Source organism: Ixodes scapularis, unplaced genomic scaffold (assembly GCF_016920785.2).
Source record: "Ixodes scapularis isolate PalLabHiFi unplaced genomic scaffold, ASM1692078v2 ptg001727l_1___fragment_2___debris__unscaffolded, whole genome shotgun sequence".
Lineage (NCBI taxonomy): Eukaryota > Metazoa > Arthropoda > Arachnida > Ixodida > Ixodidae > Ixodes > Ixodes scapularis.
The window spans coordinates 105,060-122,009 of NW_024610189.1; the positions used below are offsets into that span (position 1 = coordinate 105,060).

Here is a 16,950-nt window from a genome sequence, read left to right on the forward strand (position 1 = left end):
AATTCATTCTTTGGAGATTCTTGCAAGTTCTCTCTCTTTTGTAATCTCAGAGTTATTCCTAAAGCTGCCAACCTCCAAAATCACAATTGTAAAAAAAAACCAAAAAAAAACAACAAAAGTTTAATCTAATTGCGCATCGTTTAAGTCTGTAGCGCCACAAAGTTTGTGGCGGAAGTCTGATTTTGTCGGCTATAAACGTTTCTGTCTTTCTGGATGTTTTCTCCGCACCAGTCTTTCCTTATAGCTACATGGCCACAGTAATCGCGGAGTGGCATAGGGAGGACGGGAGGACGAGGCAGGACAGTCGAAAAAAACAGTGATGGAAACCGTGGAAACAGCCAAGAGACTCAGCACACTCCGAACCAACGGCAGAACGGGCGAATTATCCTCAAAGTTAAAGCAAGTGTCATAGTGGCCGATATATGGAAAGTTTCTTGCGTGCCAAGCGAAGCACCTCGCCTCCCAGCGGCATAAGGTAATCCGTTTACTACACATCACCCGCTCCGTAGCCACTTCCCCCTTAAACTCAAGATAAAGAGACGACTTCGTCGCATCATACTATGCCCCAAGTTGCAAGCGACCAAACATGACGGCAAAGCAGTTGATATTTCCCCACACTGCTAAATGTGATCGCCGTGATGATTGGGCTCTGCGGTGCTGTTTTTATGGCATGTCATAAGTTGCGGCTAGATTACTCAAGTAGATATAAAAGCATGAAGGGCCGGGCGATAAATGAGTAGCGTTATACAGCCTTTCACAGGAGGTCCGGAGTTATGGCGCTGTAACGTCTCATATTTACTATTTAGCATAACCTGTTCGTCATACCACTTGCGCTCATACCACGCCGAGCGCATATGAAGGACTGTTTTAATGAATATCTACGTCATAGCGATCTTTATGTAATATCTTAAGGCTATGAAAAGTTTGTGCTGTTTTTTCTGATACCGCCCCAAAAGTTGGTGTTTTGCGCCATCGTTTTAAAAATTGTTTCTTAAGTATGTATTTATATATATATGAACTTTTACCATTAAGAAGAAAGCACAGCACAACAAGAAACTTTGGTGTTAATTATACAAGCCATAACAACCAGGTGGGTGATTCAAGGAGCGGCCAGGCTCTTTAAATTGACCGCAAAATTCGGTTTCTTAACCTATCGCGCTACAACTTTGTGCAACGTTGCCTACAGATGGTGCATTTTTTTTTTTTTTTTGTAAAATTTTGCAAAGAGGGAACCTTTTATGAGGAAAAAGTAAAGAAAGAAAAAGGCCTAACTCCTATGGAAATGCAGCGAAGCCACTAATCTTCAAACAATACGGCGCCGCTTCGCACGGGAGACAAAAGATGGCGCAAGCGGTCGCAAAGCCAACTACCGCCAACGAACGAGCACACGGCGCCGAGAGCCGGCGTCTTTAGCAGACAATCTTTTAGACTTAAAAGTGGCGCGAGCTTTTCTGACATCAGTTGCCAATGCATTATTTTATCATCCTTACTAATGAAACACATTGAATGGACACATAATCGATTAAAAAAATGGTTTGTCGGGATATTTTCACTGTTCCTTTGGGAGTACTGATATTGTCTGCTTTGCAGTTCCTTGTTGTTAACGCACCTGTTTTTGTTTCTGCGACTGTCGCCGCCTGCGGAACGCGCGCCGCTTTTGAGTTGAAACAATTGTCTGCTAAGACGTATGCTCGTTCGTTGGCGGCAGTTGGCGTCGCGACCGCTTGCGGCATCTCTTGTCTCCCGTGAGAAGCTGCACCGTATTGTTTGAAGACTGGTGGCTTCGCTGCGTGTCCATAGGATCTAAACCTTTTTCTTTCTTTACTTTTTCCTCAAATAAGCTTGCTCTTCGCAAATTTTACAAAACAAATGCACCATCTGTGGGCAACACTGCGCAAAATTGTAGCGCGATAGGTTAAGAAACCGAATTTTGCGGTCGATTTAAAGAGCCTGGCCGCTCCTTGAATCACCCAGTATATCTGTGGGAGCTGTCACTCTTCTTGTCTACATCCTCATATATGATATTGTACCTAAAAGAGATAAATATTACCATTCACACCTTTTTCAAGGATCAGTAAAGCTCTTGTAGTTGCCACGAGAAGTAAGCACACAGTGTCTCCACTCGGGAAAATATATTCATACCTCCAAGAGAGTAATTAACATGTCATCCTTGTCACTAAAACACAGTCCCAATTAGTTGTTCGATAAGTAAGGCACCCTAAAAGCTAAAATGTATCTGAGCAGATAAATGGTGAGGGGATCGCTGACAGCTTGTGCTACAGAACCCAGAGATCCAGGGGTTTGATCCCCCACCCTTACCCGTTCTGATCAGCATAAGCATACTGGGGACGGGGGCGGGGAGGGCGAGCCCTATGCTACACGGCAAGTGCAAGGGACCGGGACAGCGCCGTCTGCTGCAATTAGTCAGCGGCGTGACGCTAATTAATCGCAGCAGACGGCGTTGTCTGTTTCCGTTGGTTCCACTTGGTCTTGCTGTGCAGCATAAGGCCCCTGGTAATGTGTTTGTGTAATCACTACTGCATGATACACATTGAAGACCCCAGGTCGGCAGTCATACTGCACTACCTAAATTTTTCGTCTACAGAGTCAACCAGACCGACCTCCCACTGTCTAAACATCTTGTCATCTAATCTAATACTTTACTGCCGAGCTTTGAACCTGGTGACCTGATTGTCATTCTTGGATTACAGCAAAGGAAGAACAGTGAACGTTTGAGGCATCGTTTTTCAGTCTTCCCCGGGGTAATTGCTGTAACTATTTTCAAAGGACGTGTGTTGAATCAACGCAAGCAAAAGATAGGTGTTCAGCCACACGCGCATTGGCACAATTATGCGACACGTCGGCAAGTTATATTTTTCGTCCCAGTGGGCACTCTTGTGCTTGCATGCTCTGGGTGGGCACATTCATGAGGCACTAAGCAGCCGTGCAACGCTTTGCACTGACCGTTTCCTCGCTCTTCAGATGATTGAAGTGCAAGCCAAGCTTCTACGCGATGTCGTCTACGTCGCTGGAGACAGTGTGGAGTGCTTGGTTACCTTCATCAACAAGCGTGCAGATGCCAACGTCGACGAAAGGCCCGAGAACTGGTACGTAGTGTGCTTTCGTTGCTCTACTGAATGTCGGCTTGTGCCCGTGGGACACAGATACTGCCAGAGACGTGGAATGAGCAGAAACCCTGAAGGGCCCTTTCATCCTGCTGCCAGGAATGCGTCTCGACTGGTGTCGCATACCTGCTGAGTTTCACAATTTTATCGTAAAGTGCCTGCTTTCCAGGGCTTCCTTACGGTTATTGTATAGACAACAATGTATATACAACTCCTCTGATCCTGTGTAAAAAAAAAAAAAGAAAATTGTTTCTCTTGAGCTACATATGCCACCAGTTTGCAATTCGGCGTTAATTTCACTCATGCAGGCTACCAACAAGTGCAAGACTTTACCGACTAGGTTGACACCTCGAGTGAACGCCTTCCACCGCGTCGGTCGTTTTAAGGATAGCCGTTAAATTTTAAGAAAAAAAAATGACAAGAGCGAAGGGGTCGCTTTTCCGCGCTAACGGCGTTGCGTAGTGTACCGCTCGCAGTGCTTTGGCGCTCCCGACCTTAACCTTGCGTGACAATGCGACGCAGCGTCAAGCCAACGCCGGAGAACCTTGCGTGGGCGAGCGCCCAGATCCACTGCCACTGCTCGGTGGACGAGGCCAAGGTGCACTTTCCCAAGTCTCCGTCGCAAGAACAGATGGCCACGGGTTCCAAGGACACCTCTTTCATTCCGTGCCGAGGTGAAGGTCACTATCCCTCTTTGTTCTCGGTTTTTATTCTTCCCTATTGCTCTACTACTTGTCTCGACAAGAATGATTGCAGTAGGAGTCATGTGCCGTGGGTATCGAGGAAAGGATCAACACTTTGGACGGGCACCATATTTTCCGGACTATAGTCCGCGCCCCATGTATATAGTCCGCAGAGGCGAATTCCAGCTGAGAGAAAAAGTTTTGTGTTTAGATGGTTCTCACCTGGTGCATAGTTTGCTCATAAAATACATGGCACGACACATTTTGACAAACGACCGCTTTATCAGATCACAAAGAAGCTCGCATCATAACCTGTCGCTAACAAAATCCACGACGGTTTGTGTTAATGAATGGTTTTGGAAAAACAAACCTTTGTATAGTCTGCACCCTATAAAATTTCAACTTCTAAACGTGTAAGGTCCGTCAGCTATGATCAGGAAGTATAGTAGTCGCAACGAGAGCTGTTTCTTTTTTTTTTGGAAGCTCGGCTTTGGCAAAGAAGTTGGTTTTCATGACGATATGCTAGCCTTTGCTTTCATTTTCGGACTTGTCTACTTGAAAGGTGTCTTCATTAGCTACACCTGGGTGATGTTTATTTCGAGGCTTTATTATTAGCAAACAATCATGAGCGTCTTGATAACTAACATGTTTCGCTTTGTACATTGCTGCACCTTCATCCTTTTCGCATGGACATTAGGATTGTATAAACCTTCATACTACATCTGGATAGGTCATTTTGTATTAGTGCATGATGGAATTACATACTGCTTGATGCTTGCTTTCCCCCCCTCCCCTTTTTTTTAAAATAATATATCCTGTATATTTGCTAGTTAGTTGTAAACCTTTTAATGTCGTGTTATTTGCTTTCGTTTTATGTGTGAATGTATATGTTGTATCCCACACCTACTTGGGCCTTCGATAGCTTGTAGTATCCTCTAAATAAAAAAAAAAAAAAAAAATACACGTGATCCATATCCATAGCCAAAGGCTAGTCATGGATCCATCAGAAGTCAAGAGCGACCTGAAGGTTTCCATTTGCTTCCTAACGTAATGCAGTATTAGGAAATGTGGACAGGTGTCTGAACCGTGCGGGAAATAACGGATTTTTAAATTTAGTCAGGAAAGAGCTGTTTTGGGGTCACTGGGAGACTACCTTCACTTTCCTTTTTTATTCATCCATAGACAATTATCTTTATTCTCAGTCATAAATGTTGTCCTTTGAATGCCCTACAGCTATTAAAATTAAGTTTTTGTGTGCATCTAGTACTACTGACCATCGCCCGAGTGCTGTTACTATAGCTGTCAGTTAGGGGATACACTTACTAGGAGGTCTGCTAAGATCCAGAGCACACTACATTTGGAGACAACTTTCTGTGTTGTGCCCCAAAGAGAACAGGAGTGCACATGCGTGGCTCTAATTGGCGCTCGAGCACGCACTGTCGTACCTTTGACTGCATTGCCAAAGAAAGTTGTTCACAGACATAGCTGCACTGAAGTTTGTGTTCTTTAAGCATTGAACACTACAGAGTGCTCATTCAGAATGCCTGAAGCCATCATTTAAATGCACATTATTTTCTTAATAATCTTGTGTGGAAACCTTCCCAAGTTTTGGTTTGCAACATTCCGTAAGATGGCAAAGAACTGTATTACTTCCATCCTCCAACCCAAGACAAAAGGCAAAAATAAGATAACTGATATACACACACACACCCACACACACTAAACTAAACTCAGCAACTGATTTATTTCATAAACTAGTCGTTCACCAGTTTACCTGCATTTTTACTTTCATTCCTATTCCCAATGAGGGCTAGAGCTGTATTCCAGCTGTTTTTTGTGAAATAAATTAATAGCTGCCAAGTTTGAGACGGCATCTGTGCGTGTTAATTATTTTATTTTTGCCTCTTCTCGAGTTGAGGTATGAAAGCCATTCACCGGCTTGCCCGCATCTTTACCCTTATTCTGTACTCTTAGCTCCTTTTAGCAAACAACTTAGTTATGCAAAAAATCTTGCAGTTGTTTCCTCTCGTGTCTATGGTACTTTGCGCCCTGGTTTAAAGGGAGGACATTGCTTGTCGCACGTGTGTATCTGTGTGTTCGTCATCCATCAGTGTCTTGGCTTCGGCATTTTCTTTTGCCGCAGGCGAGAAAGGCTACGTGGTGTTCTCTTCCAAGCCCAAGATCTTGTTCTGTGACCTCCGTCTTTTGCCAGGAGAAAGCAAGTCGTGTGAGTCACCTTTGCCGTCGCCTTTTCGTCGCGTCTGTTGCGTTTCTGCCATTCCGCTCAGTCGCACATCAGGTTATGCGTGGCTAGATTCTTAGTGGGCTAAGTTGGGACGTAGGTCAAGTAACACTAGTCGAGACCACTGGCACTCGCAAATAGAGCCTAGCGCGGTTCCGGTTTAGAAATGTAACTGTGATAGCCCCCCCCCCCCCGGGGTTGGTGCACACACATGTAAACACTGAACCCATGATCATTTTAGAGCCGAACGTGCTTCTGGACGTGTTCCCACGAGACGAGCGTTGCGAAAAAAAGGTCACGAAAAACCGTCTCACACTTGCCATGGCAACATAAATCTAACGTTTATAATCTATGAGCTACGTTGAGCATTATTGATTATCATCAGTCAATCAAGATAATGATAAGGACAAATAAAAGTCATGATGACTTACGAATAATTATTAGAATCGACATATTACACCTATTTCGTTAGTTCTTACCATTATCTTAAAATTCGGTAACTGCTGCGCTCGTCGTCCGGCAAACGTCATTTAATTAGTCCTTTTTTTCCCCTCGCTGCGGCCGTGCGCACCACGGGGCAGTCGTGTACAGGGAAACGATCCCGTCGTCGGTGCCACCCTCATACAAAGGCCAGGCGGTGAGGTACGCGTACAAGGTCACCATAGGGGCTCAGAAGGTGAACGCCCGCATCTGCCTCCTCCGCATACCCATCAAAGTGTTCGTCGTCGAAGGTGAGCACTCCCTCAGCCTCATCGATGGCGGCGTGGTGCCAGCAACGCATCTGCGACCGCCGCGTTTACTGCGTTAAAAAAAAGTAGTCCCTCAACTTCTGCCTCAACAACGTTGTAGGAGCGTTGTGTCATTCCCGGCCTCAATCGTGGCTGCGTCGCAGCAGGGGCGGGGCGGTGGATGTGTAGGACTCCGCATTTTCGGACGAATCCGACAAGCTCCAAAAAACACTTGCCGACAAATTTTTCGGCAGTTCGGATTCATCCGAAAAACTCGGAATTTGGAGGTCACGATGGCAAAGTGAAAAGCCACCCAGGACTATATCTTATGAATCAAGTTTGTCGAGGCACGGGGCTAGTAAAACAACAAAAACAATTTTTTTTTTATTGTTTTGGATTATTGACAAAAGGGAGTTTTTTTGTTGTCTCATCAAAGGTTTGTTCGATACAATGGGTCTGTGTGCTTCTGGACCACTACGAAAGCTACTGTTTCGGTTTCTGGTTTGGACCATACTATTGGTACTTCTTAGAGGAAGGAGGGGGTTGTGTTTTTATAACATTGAAAGACATGAACCTGTAGATTTTGCAGGATGGGGAGGGCAGCCGAAGTTTCAATGCGTCTAGGAGTTTGGAAATTTCATAGTAGTACCGTAAAATTTTGAGAGATGCCCCACCACCGAAAGGTAACCCACCCCAATTCTTGGCTTGATTTGGTATTTTCTTTTAAACACTAAAAGATAGCCCACTCCTAGTAATCATAGTGTTGGGATCAATGATGACCTTGGCATAAATCTGTCTAGTTACCTATGGCGGGATATAAGCGAACATTGCTGACTGGAAAGTTCAGAAATCTTTGCTTCATTGCCCCTTGCCGAGATAACAAGCTTGACAAAAGCATGATCTAATTTTTTTTTTTTTTTTCAAATTTTTTTGATTGTACATTGAAAGTTGGCCCACTCCTTATTTTCACCCAATTTTCTCTCGAGTTTAGGTGGGCTATCTCTCGGGATTTTACGGTATCAACGTTTATTGTAGTAACACTTGTTTCGAAGTACCCTAGTAATGACGCTCATTGTAGTAACGCTGGTTTTCAAGATTTGTCATGGACAGTGAGTACTGCCGATCGCAAAGGCGCCAGTACCGAACGCAGCGGCAGAAATATCTTTTGATGCAGGCAATTCGAAAGATTTAGTGTACGTTTTTGTGCAGACAATATTTATTTTTATTTTTAAAGTAAATATAGGAACGGAGTAAAATTAATTTTAGAACTTTGGAGAATTGGAAATATAACAAAGATAAACTCCGATAAACCCCGAATTCCCAGCGAAAAATAAACTCCGAAAAACACCCTTTCTGAATTTCACCGGAAATAAACTCCGAAGACACTGAATCCTACAGACATGGCAGACACCCATTCCACTGCTGGTCGCCCTCCGGAACTGGATTTGGAGGCTGGGAGCATACCGTCCGACGGAGAAGCTCCTTAGAGTGCCTCCAGATAGGAATCTGAAACTGCCAGAATGTTGCGGCATTGGACGCGTCAAACTGAATCCGACCGGAAAAAAAACGTGACAATGTTTCGCCTTTCGTGTTTCCATTTGATGCTTCTAAGACCGACCAGCTTGCAAGTACCATACTCTAGAAGGGGAAAAAATGTCGGCCCCACAAAAGTGCTTTTTACAAGGACCAACATGCGCAAACAAAAAAACCGATGCCCATCCCACACCTTACGAATGCGACTCGTTGATGTTGAGCACTCGTTAGCGACCACGAAAAAACACGCCAGTGGTTAGGTGGTGCAGGCCGCCTCTTGTACAAAAGGGTGCAGCCACAGTCGTCCGTCCGTCCAGGGTCCCCCCAGGTCGTAGAAAGTTTTGAACACGCTTCCCGGTCGAGGCCGCTTCGTCGCCCTCGTTTTCTGACTCTCCCCGTGACGAACAGGCCTGATGGAGGCGCTGAAGGAGCGCCTTGCCCGGGCGGCCCCCAACAACCCGTTCCTTCCGTCGGCAAGCCGGCAGTCTGTCCTGGAGGTTGCCGTGGACTTCCTCGAAGACCTCACCTCCCGGAGGAGACCCAGTGAGTGACCCGCCTCCAGAGCGTCATTTCTTCGACGGTGGGGCAGTTTCATGTACAGTATAGACCACTTACAACGTAACCACTTATAGTGCAGGACCGGGTATAACGCGGCTTTTTTAAACCACCGGTTCGCCTCCCATAGAACTCCATGTAATTACATACCGCTTAAAATGCAGTCGCGCGAAGGGAAATACTGGTTATAGTGCGGTTTCTGGAACAGCCCGCGGACCGCGCCGACTGACCGGCGCAGCGAGCACGCTTCCCTGTGCGACACTAGATAACGGCGCGAGCCGCAAGCGGCACTCGCGGGGCAAGGAGGTTGCTCGAAGAAGCGGGGAGAAGTGAAGAGAGAGGCTTCAGTTGCCATAGCGACGGAGGGACGCACGCACGTGTCGTTCACGTGCGTGCGTCCCTCCGCTGCGTTGGAAACAACCGCAACGACAGACCAATCGCAGGTTGAGGAAAAGTGTTTGCGCGCGTTGCATGCCGGTCGCGGGCCGGCTGCTTCTATACGTCGTGTTCTATCCGCAAACATGGCGTCGGTTGTGATCGTCGACGTAGACGGCGTGGTGGAAGCTCAAATTTCCGCGTAAAAGCGCTATCCTTGACTGTGAATTTTCGTTGTGTGTCAGTATGATAACCCAGCATGTACTAGAAGGGAAGATCCACCCACTCGTACGGCGATGTTGTGGCGGCACTCTCAAGACGGCAGAAACGCCCGTGTCGTCGTGTTTGTTTACTTCGACTACAATGGTGCTTTTTAAGCATTTCTGTTTTGAAACATTGCCCGCATTTCTTATTTAGAGCATTTCATGCCTGTGCTCAAGTTGAAGGTATTACTGGCGCAACCGTATAAAGGATGCGAATTTTTAAGCGTTTTCATCGCCGGAGAAAAGTGATTAGGGTTAGCAATCCTGAATGCTCGCAACGTCCGTCCGCAACCTGCGACGCTGCTAGAAGGCTGCGCCAGGCAAAAGTCGCTCATTTCTTTCAAAATGTGTGACACACTTGAGAGAAGAAGTGTACTAGTCGGGTGAAATAAAGACTTTCCTCAAACTAAGCTTTATTTTTCATCTAACATAAAATAAATTGTTTTACAAAGGTAAGTTGTCTCATGGTATCTATTTTGGCCTGAAAAATTGATGTTTTGGTTATAACGCGGTACCGCTTATAGTGCAGATTTTTGCGACTCCCGCGACATACGTTATATGCGGTCTACACTGTACTTGCTTGTTGTTCAAAATCCTGCCGGGCGCTGCATGGATGAAGTTTCACCCTAGCATAATGCCCCGAGTCATCGCCCACCCCCCCTGCCACCTGGAATTCGTAAAAAAAAGTGGGGTGGGCCATGTCTCAATGGGTAAATGCAAGCAATTTAAAAAAAAACGCCAATTTTTTTGTATGTATCTAGGGTGGCTGCACAAGAAATACATTATACTCAAAACTCAAATTTGTTTCATGGTTTTATACAAGTTAGAAGACGTCTGTCGGATAGGATGAATGTTTGCGGGTCGCAGAGTCCTCTTTGGGGTATTGTAGGGGTGGGTGATCACTCTGCATTTTTTTAGAAATCAATATTCGCCCTAAAAGTGGGGTGGGCCATGACTCAGAACATTACGGTGCGTCTTTCTACGCGCGGACGCAGCATTTTCCAGCTCGCTCGAGTTTTTTCTGTCCCAATCGACTGCGTCAGCCAGAGTAGCGTCGTATGGTACCCATTCTTTGAACAAACTGTTTTTTTTATTTGAATCTCAAATGAGGTGATGTAGAGAAGTCGACCCATCTGTGGCCAAGATGGTTTAGGTAGATAGGGCAGGGGGGGGGGGAAAGAATGAAAGCAGTTACCTTCCCCCCCCCCCCCGGCATCTGCCAAACTCCGTCGTACTTGCCGAGTTCTGTTGTCGACGGAGCACACTTGCCATGTGTGTGCGTTTCGCCAACGCCAAAAATGACGCCAGTACTAAGCGTCTGCATGCAAACAGACGGGGAAAGTGATGGGCGCTATTTGTTGATGTAGTGGGACGTGGCCTACCGTAAGTGAAAATGTGTTTCTTGAAACTGCCCTATATACGACCTGGCACGCCCAATACAGCATTTTCCTGCACCCGTGATCTCTGCAACTTTTCCGTTACCTCTCGGTTTGCCGTACAGTTCAAAGGATAGGACCCACGCTTGGCGTTCCATCGAACAGTTAGACTGAAGCTTTTCTAGAAACCAGTTAGTGCATCAAAAAGGAACGAAGGACTGTTGAGTCTCCTATTATCCGCAGTAGGACACTCACGGAAGCGGTTAATAGCTACGCCGGCAAAGTGGCTTGTTCCCATTTCCGCTAGCGCATCAGAGTTCGGGAACATTTGGGTGAGGCATGGAATGGGCCAAGTGCAACCTGGACTCTCATTGATGCAGCTGAGGACGTAAATCCATCTATGTCGTTGACATTGTTGTCGAGTGGAGCTTCACGACAGTTCCGATGGAGACATTTGCCATAACCATAAAGCATGTGTCGTATGCTTCCGATGGCTCAGGTGGCTCATGCCACAAGTCGTTTCTGGGAGATTTTTGTGCCAATTTAATTGCTACAGTACCATGTCTGGGGCATGTCACAATCCCTTATTGCTCTCACTCATCCTTTTTTTTAACAGAATGTGTTGTAGGGGTGGGTTTCACGAGAAAAGCGACGCATTACACTTGACCAACACACGGGTCAAGGTGTCATGTGGCACCTTGATGTCGCCCGGCTACGATGCCGCTTAACTCCGCGACGTTGCACAACACCGTGACGCTGTGTGACTCAATGTTAAGTTTGGGTGTCGTGATGTCACAGCGTTCAGGTCACGAAGTTATGCGACCCCACAATTTCACGTGACACTGATGTCGCGTGGCTTTCCGACGTCACCCACACGACACTGTGATGTCACAGTACTCTGACATCATCAGTCACGTGACATTATGGTCCTGTGATATCATGTGATGTCACATGTCACACTGTGTGTTGGATGACCCTTTGACATCACCAGTCATGTGACCTCATGACATCACACACGACACTGTGATGTCAATGACTCTGACGTCCCCAGTCACGTGGCATCACAGTTCTGCGACCTCGTGACATCATGTGATGTCACACAACTCTTCGACGTTGTCAGTCACGTGACATCGCAGTCATGTGACCTCATAAGTCACACAGGCATGCATGCGCGCGACATCTTCCAGCTCGTTCACAGCACATTCTGCGTATCTCGGAGTTTATTATATACGACCGAGACACGCTTGGTAATTGTTTCCTCTCCTCCCACACCCCAGGCTACTACAACGTGACACACCAGAACGGCCGGGTGGTGCGATTCTGCCTGCTGAAGACCTCCTTCCGGCTTGGGGAGGACATCGTGGGCACCTTCGACTTCTCCGAGGCGACGGTGCCGTGCGTCCAGTATTCGGTGACCCTCCAGAGCGAGGAAGAGGTGCTCGGGGCGGCGTCTGCCAGCGGAGAGGCCGTACTCTCGACCCTGGGGCACTGCAAGCAGCACGCTTTCTGCCTACACCTGCGCACCACCCACCTACACCTGCCCGTGCCGCTGCACGTGACGCCCTCCTTCGCGTCGGACATAGGTAAGCGTTGGGCCAAGTAATCAAGCACACGTGCGGCTTGATTACTTGGAAAACATGCTATTACTGATGGGAAAATGAAACCAGATAAGAGGTGTGGCTCCGCGAGGTAGAGGCAGCCTTGCAGATATTCGAGTGTGGAATGGTGCTCGGGGCTATCACAAAATAAGGCTGCGGACAAAGATGTCTTTCCGTGAGCCTGGGTCTTTTTTTTATACAAAGGCAACTCCAGTTCTAGGCGTTTTTTTTTTTTTCCTCTCTTTTTCAATAATGATAAAGTTAGCCCAGGGGTCACTTTTCAGGATTTATCTGTATACACCGAAAACATGGAACCCCAGTTATATGTATCAGTAGGCTGGCTGTCTGGCATAGGATTATGTTCACGCTTGACGGCCAGGCAGGCTGTAATGATTAGAATGTGCATGCCCTTGCTCTAAAGAAAGTAAAATGTGCTGGTGAAATTAAATAATTTTTTAACTCTAGCTAGCTAGTTTTCTTGGCTAAATATAGTAATATTTTTTTTTACACTCGAGCCATAAAGTTTTGGAAGTAACAAAAGAGAATAAAGGTAAAAGGAAAGACCTATAGTAATATCTGACAATTAAATTCCGTTGCTAGATTTGTTTGAAGAGTTGGATCAGTGTGGTCACTGCAGTGTGTACTTAATGTAATATATTTCAATCGTTAAAAAAAACGAAATCTATAAAATTTTGTGCAAGGCTTCAGAGAATTCCAGTCACAAACTATTTTAAAAGCCCACATTCGAGTTTGCAAGTATTAAAGGCTGTTTTATTTTTATTGCAGTGGAGCTGCGCTGGAAGCTTCACTTCGAATTTGTGATGACCACGTCTCCTATAACGATGCCCGGTTTGCGGCTGCCACCGGGTTCTGGCGATTGGGCGCCACCAGAAGTGCTCGATGTGCAGACCATGGTGTGGGACCTTCCCATCTGCCTGTTCCCCACCCACCCGGGCCATGTGAGCAGTGCCCTCAAAGCACCCTCCCAGATGTCCCTGCAGATCTGCTGACCTAACCAGGACTCTCAAGTGCCTTGCGTCAACCACCGCGTCGTCTGCTACAGTGATGGCTGCCGTCTGCTGCTACGAGCAGGTGCCATCCAGCCAGACATGCAAATAACGATTGTCTGCTATGCTACGAGCAGAGGGATCCATGTAATGCAATCATTCATCCGGGCATGGTGAAGACTGTCATCTGCAACATCATCTGCAATGTCGTCTGCTACAGCGATGGCTCCCGTTTGCTGCTACGAGCAGAAGGTGCCGTCTGGCCAGACATGCAAATAACGATCATCTGCTATGCCAAAGGCAGAAGGATCTATGTAATACAATCATTCACCTGGGCATGGCGACACTGTCTACATCATCTGCAATGTCGTCTGCAACATTGACGACTCGTCTGCTTCTATAAGCAGAAAATGCCATCCAGCCAGGAGTGCAAGTAACGATCATCTGCTACCCTGCAAGCGAAATGGTCTACAGAATACAATCATTCACCCGGACATGGTGGCAACTCCCAGCTGAAACATCATCTGCGATGCCGTCTGCTACTGCGAGCAAAAAGTTCCATTCACCTGGACATGTAATGAAGCATTGTTTATGCTTAGTCTGCAAGGTCATCTGCTGTGCTGAGACGCCGTGATTCCATTCACCTACATTTACAAATGGCTGTCATCTAGATTGTCATCTGCTGTTACAAGCATAAGAGTTTGTACACTCGGATGCGCAAACAACCCGTCTGCTATTCCTTCGGGACATCGTCCGCTGCAAGCAGCAGCTTTTTCTGTGTCCAGGTGTGTAAATGATCATCTGCAGCTGAAAGTGGGACATACAACCTCCCCAAACACACAAACAACTGCAGTCCGCAACGTGTAGACAGACGCACTTGCCAGATATACTTTTGCCGGAATCTTGTATGAGCGGTTGGGTAGCACTATGCACCCTTTGCTACTATGACTGGACAACATCCTTCTCCCTAGTACTTACGGCCAATGGTCATCACGTTGTCTGCCGTGCTTGTGCAGGGCACAAGCACGGCAGACGACGTGATGCTCGTGCTCTGCTGGAAAAGAAAGAGCACCATTATCAACTGAGTGAAAAAATGATGCCCAGTCAATTGCGATCCCCTGCTGCGAGCTCAGCCAAAAGCATGATGTCTCCTGCTCAACGTTTCTGCGATGGAAAATGTAGCCGCCAACGTCTCCAGACGTTGACGGCCATTGTGAACCACCTGGCCGAAATTCCACTCTACCAAGACAGGGTGTGGATTATTACTGCATTTCGGGGAAAGCTTACAGCCGTACACAAAGTTCAAACTAGCTATGTGGGAGTTCAGCATAGAATAGGGGCTAGTTCACAATTCGTTGCTCTCGTGTGGTCGTGGAGGTGCTTGTTTTTAGCAACTTGGCAGCGTGGGTAGCACACCAATCGTGCTCTGGACAGCTGTCGGTTTGCACCGCTAACTACCTGTTTCGTTCAAAGACTGGTTCACACACACTTGCGGCGAGAGACCACACTGCTACAGTTTATCGGATGACCCTGGAACGCCTCCGGTCGGCGTTTATTTCCTCATTTCTCGCGCATCATTTCTTCACCATCGGCGTGAAATACTTTTGAGGATGTTACAAACAACCATGTCGGCTCGAAGCTGAGCGAGTTGGCTCATTGCTTGTTTATGGTGCCGGCTGAACATGTTTATGGTGCATGTGCGTGCACACGTTCACGGTGCCAGCGTGCTTCTCTCGTCGTAAGCGGTTACAGCACAGTTCATTGCGCTCAAAACACGGATGTGTGAACCAGTTTTAGGGCATCTGAAACCCGTTTGCTCACACTTTGAGAACATCCTCTCTTTGTAAACAATCTCATCTGCCAAAGGCAAGGGTATACGGGGTTCATCTTTTAGCACCTGGGGTAGGTTTTCTCACTGATCCCGCTGCACAGAAATGCGGTTTTGGGACAGCACGACGTCTGGCTAAAAGAAGAAAGCCGTGCAAGTCTGCCGCTGGTTTGGAACGGCAGAACAGGCTCCTCCCAGAAACCTTCTGCTCTTTCCACTTTAGCAAAGCAAACGGTGGAAAGGAGGAAACAACCAACCGTATCGAGCAGAGCGCTTTGCGAGTGGGGCTTGCCCTGCTGTCCTAGACCTGCAGCAGACTATGCGGAGTGCAAGTTTGTCTGATTTTTGCACTGGACTTGCGAGCTCCGATTGGCTCTGATTGAAGGATAGTGGGTAGACCTCAAGGCAGCTAGCATTGATGTCTACCCACTATCCTTCCAATCAAAGCTTGGCGTTTTGACGTCGCTGCAACCCCTGAGCGAGAAGCAGACGAACTTGTGCTCTGCATAGCACGACTTAGTTGTGGGAGCTGCGGAAGGTAGGCGGAAATGACTCACTGTAAATATATCATTTTGTATGTTGGGGGGTATCTCCGTTTTGGGAAGAGCGCGAAATTCTCAACATGCCTAGCTTTTTTTTTTTCTTCTTCTCGTATAGTGTTGGACAGAAAAACTTGTTAATTGTGTACAGGTTCCCTAAACAACTTCCTCTTTTATCTGTCTGGAAGGAATGTGCGACAACTTTTGGCAGCAGTTCGGGTACATGTTACCGCTCAAGACGTTGATAGTTTTTTATATTTTTGTTTTTTTAGTTGATCTTTGTTTTTTGCGGAAGGAAGGTTGGTATTGATTGCCAAATGAAATGAAGGAGCATGGAGCACTGGTAGTAGTGAGGAAAAGGGAATATACTCGGTTTTTGTACATTTCTTTGCTACATAGATTGCCTAACCTGATGAAGTGCTCCGGATGGGAGCGAAATAAAAAAACAAAATGTTGAACTTGATGAACGAAAGCAGTGGTGTGTGCGCGCTGGTCTTTATACGTCTCGGTGGCTCGGAGGCAAAGTGCTGCCCCACAGATCCCAGGCGAAGTGCCTCGAACAGGTCCTCGACTGGCGCGTTTAGCGTCGCATCCCGCCCATCCACCAAAAGCAGTCTCGAAGTGGTAACAGACGGCGTCGCAGAAGCCTGTGTACCATGCTTGGAGATGCGTCTCGGGCACTGTGCCCCAGGTAGCGGGTTCGAATCCCGGCTTGTTGGCGACACGCGGCCGGGTTTGAGCAGCCAACTGAATCCTCGGTCCTTCGTTAATTCAACATGTAATCCACCAGAATTTAGATTTCTATTGCGTGTTCTTGAGAGTGAACGTCAAAGCATTTTCTCTCTATGCCTCTTCGGTTCACAGACATAAATGACAGTACTACGCAAGAAAACAGTAACAGATCGCTTTGTTTCTTTGTTTGCTCCGTAACAGGACAACCGCTTTGGTTCTTGGGTCTGCTCATCTCAATTACTGAAGCAGGACTGGCACAGATGGCGGTTGCAGAAATATTCGACTTTGCAGATATTTACATTGCTTCGCAATTTCTCTCTAGCCTTCGTAAACTCTACATCGTTTCGGGGGTCTCGGAGAGGTAGG

General features: G+C 46.9%; 1 protein-coding gene across 2 annotated transcripts; it reads left to right on the forward strand.

Annotated features, from left to right (window-relative positions):
- Positions 1-203: 203 nt before the first annotated feature.
- LOC8037462 (RAB6A-GEF complex partner protein 2) lies at positions 204-16,324 on the forward strand. Of its 2 annotated transcripts, none has more exons than XM_029983162.4 (8): positions 204-475; positions 2,983-3,107; positions 3,648-3,805; positions 5,952-6,035; positions 6,632-6,781; positions 8,720-8,854; positions 12,158-12,463; positions 13,265-16,324. In XM_029983162.4, the coding sequence occupies exons 2-8, from the start codon at positions 2,983-2,985 to the stop codon at positions 13,486-13,488; spliced, it is 1,182 nt and encodes a 393-aa protein (XP_029839022.2). In that variant the 5' UTR covers positions 204-475; the 3' UTR covers positions 13,489-16,324. The 2 variants fall into 2 exon arrangements, with proteins under 2 accessions (XP_029839022.2, XP_042144248.1); XM_042288314.1 differs by having other exon boundaries at positions 221-475; positions 3,648-3,799.
- Positions 16,325-16,950: the final 626 nt, after the last annotated feature.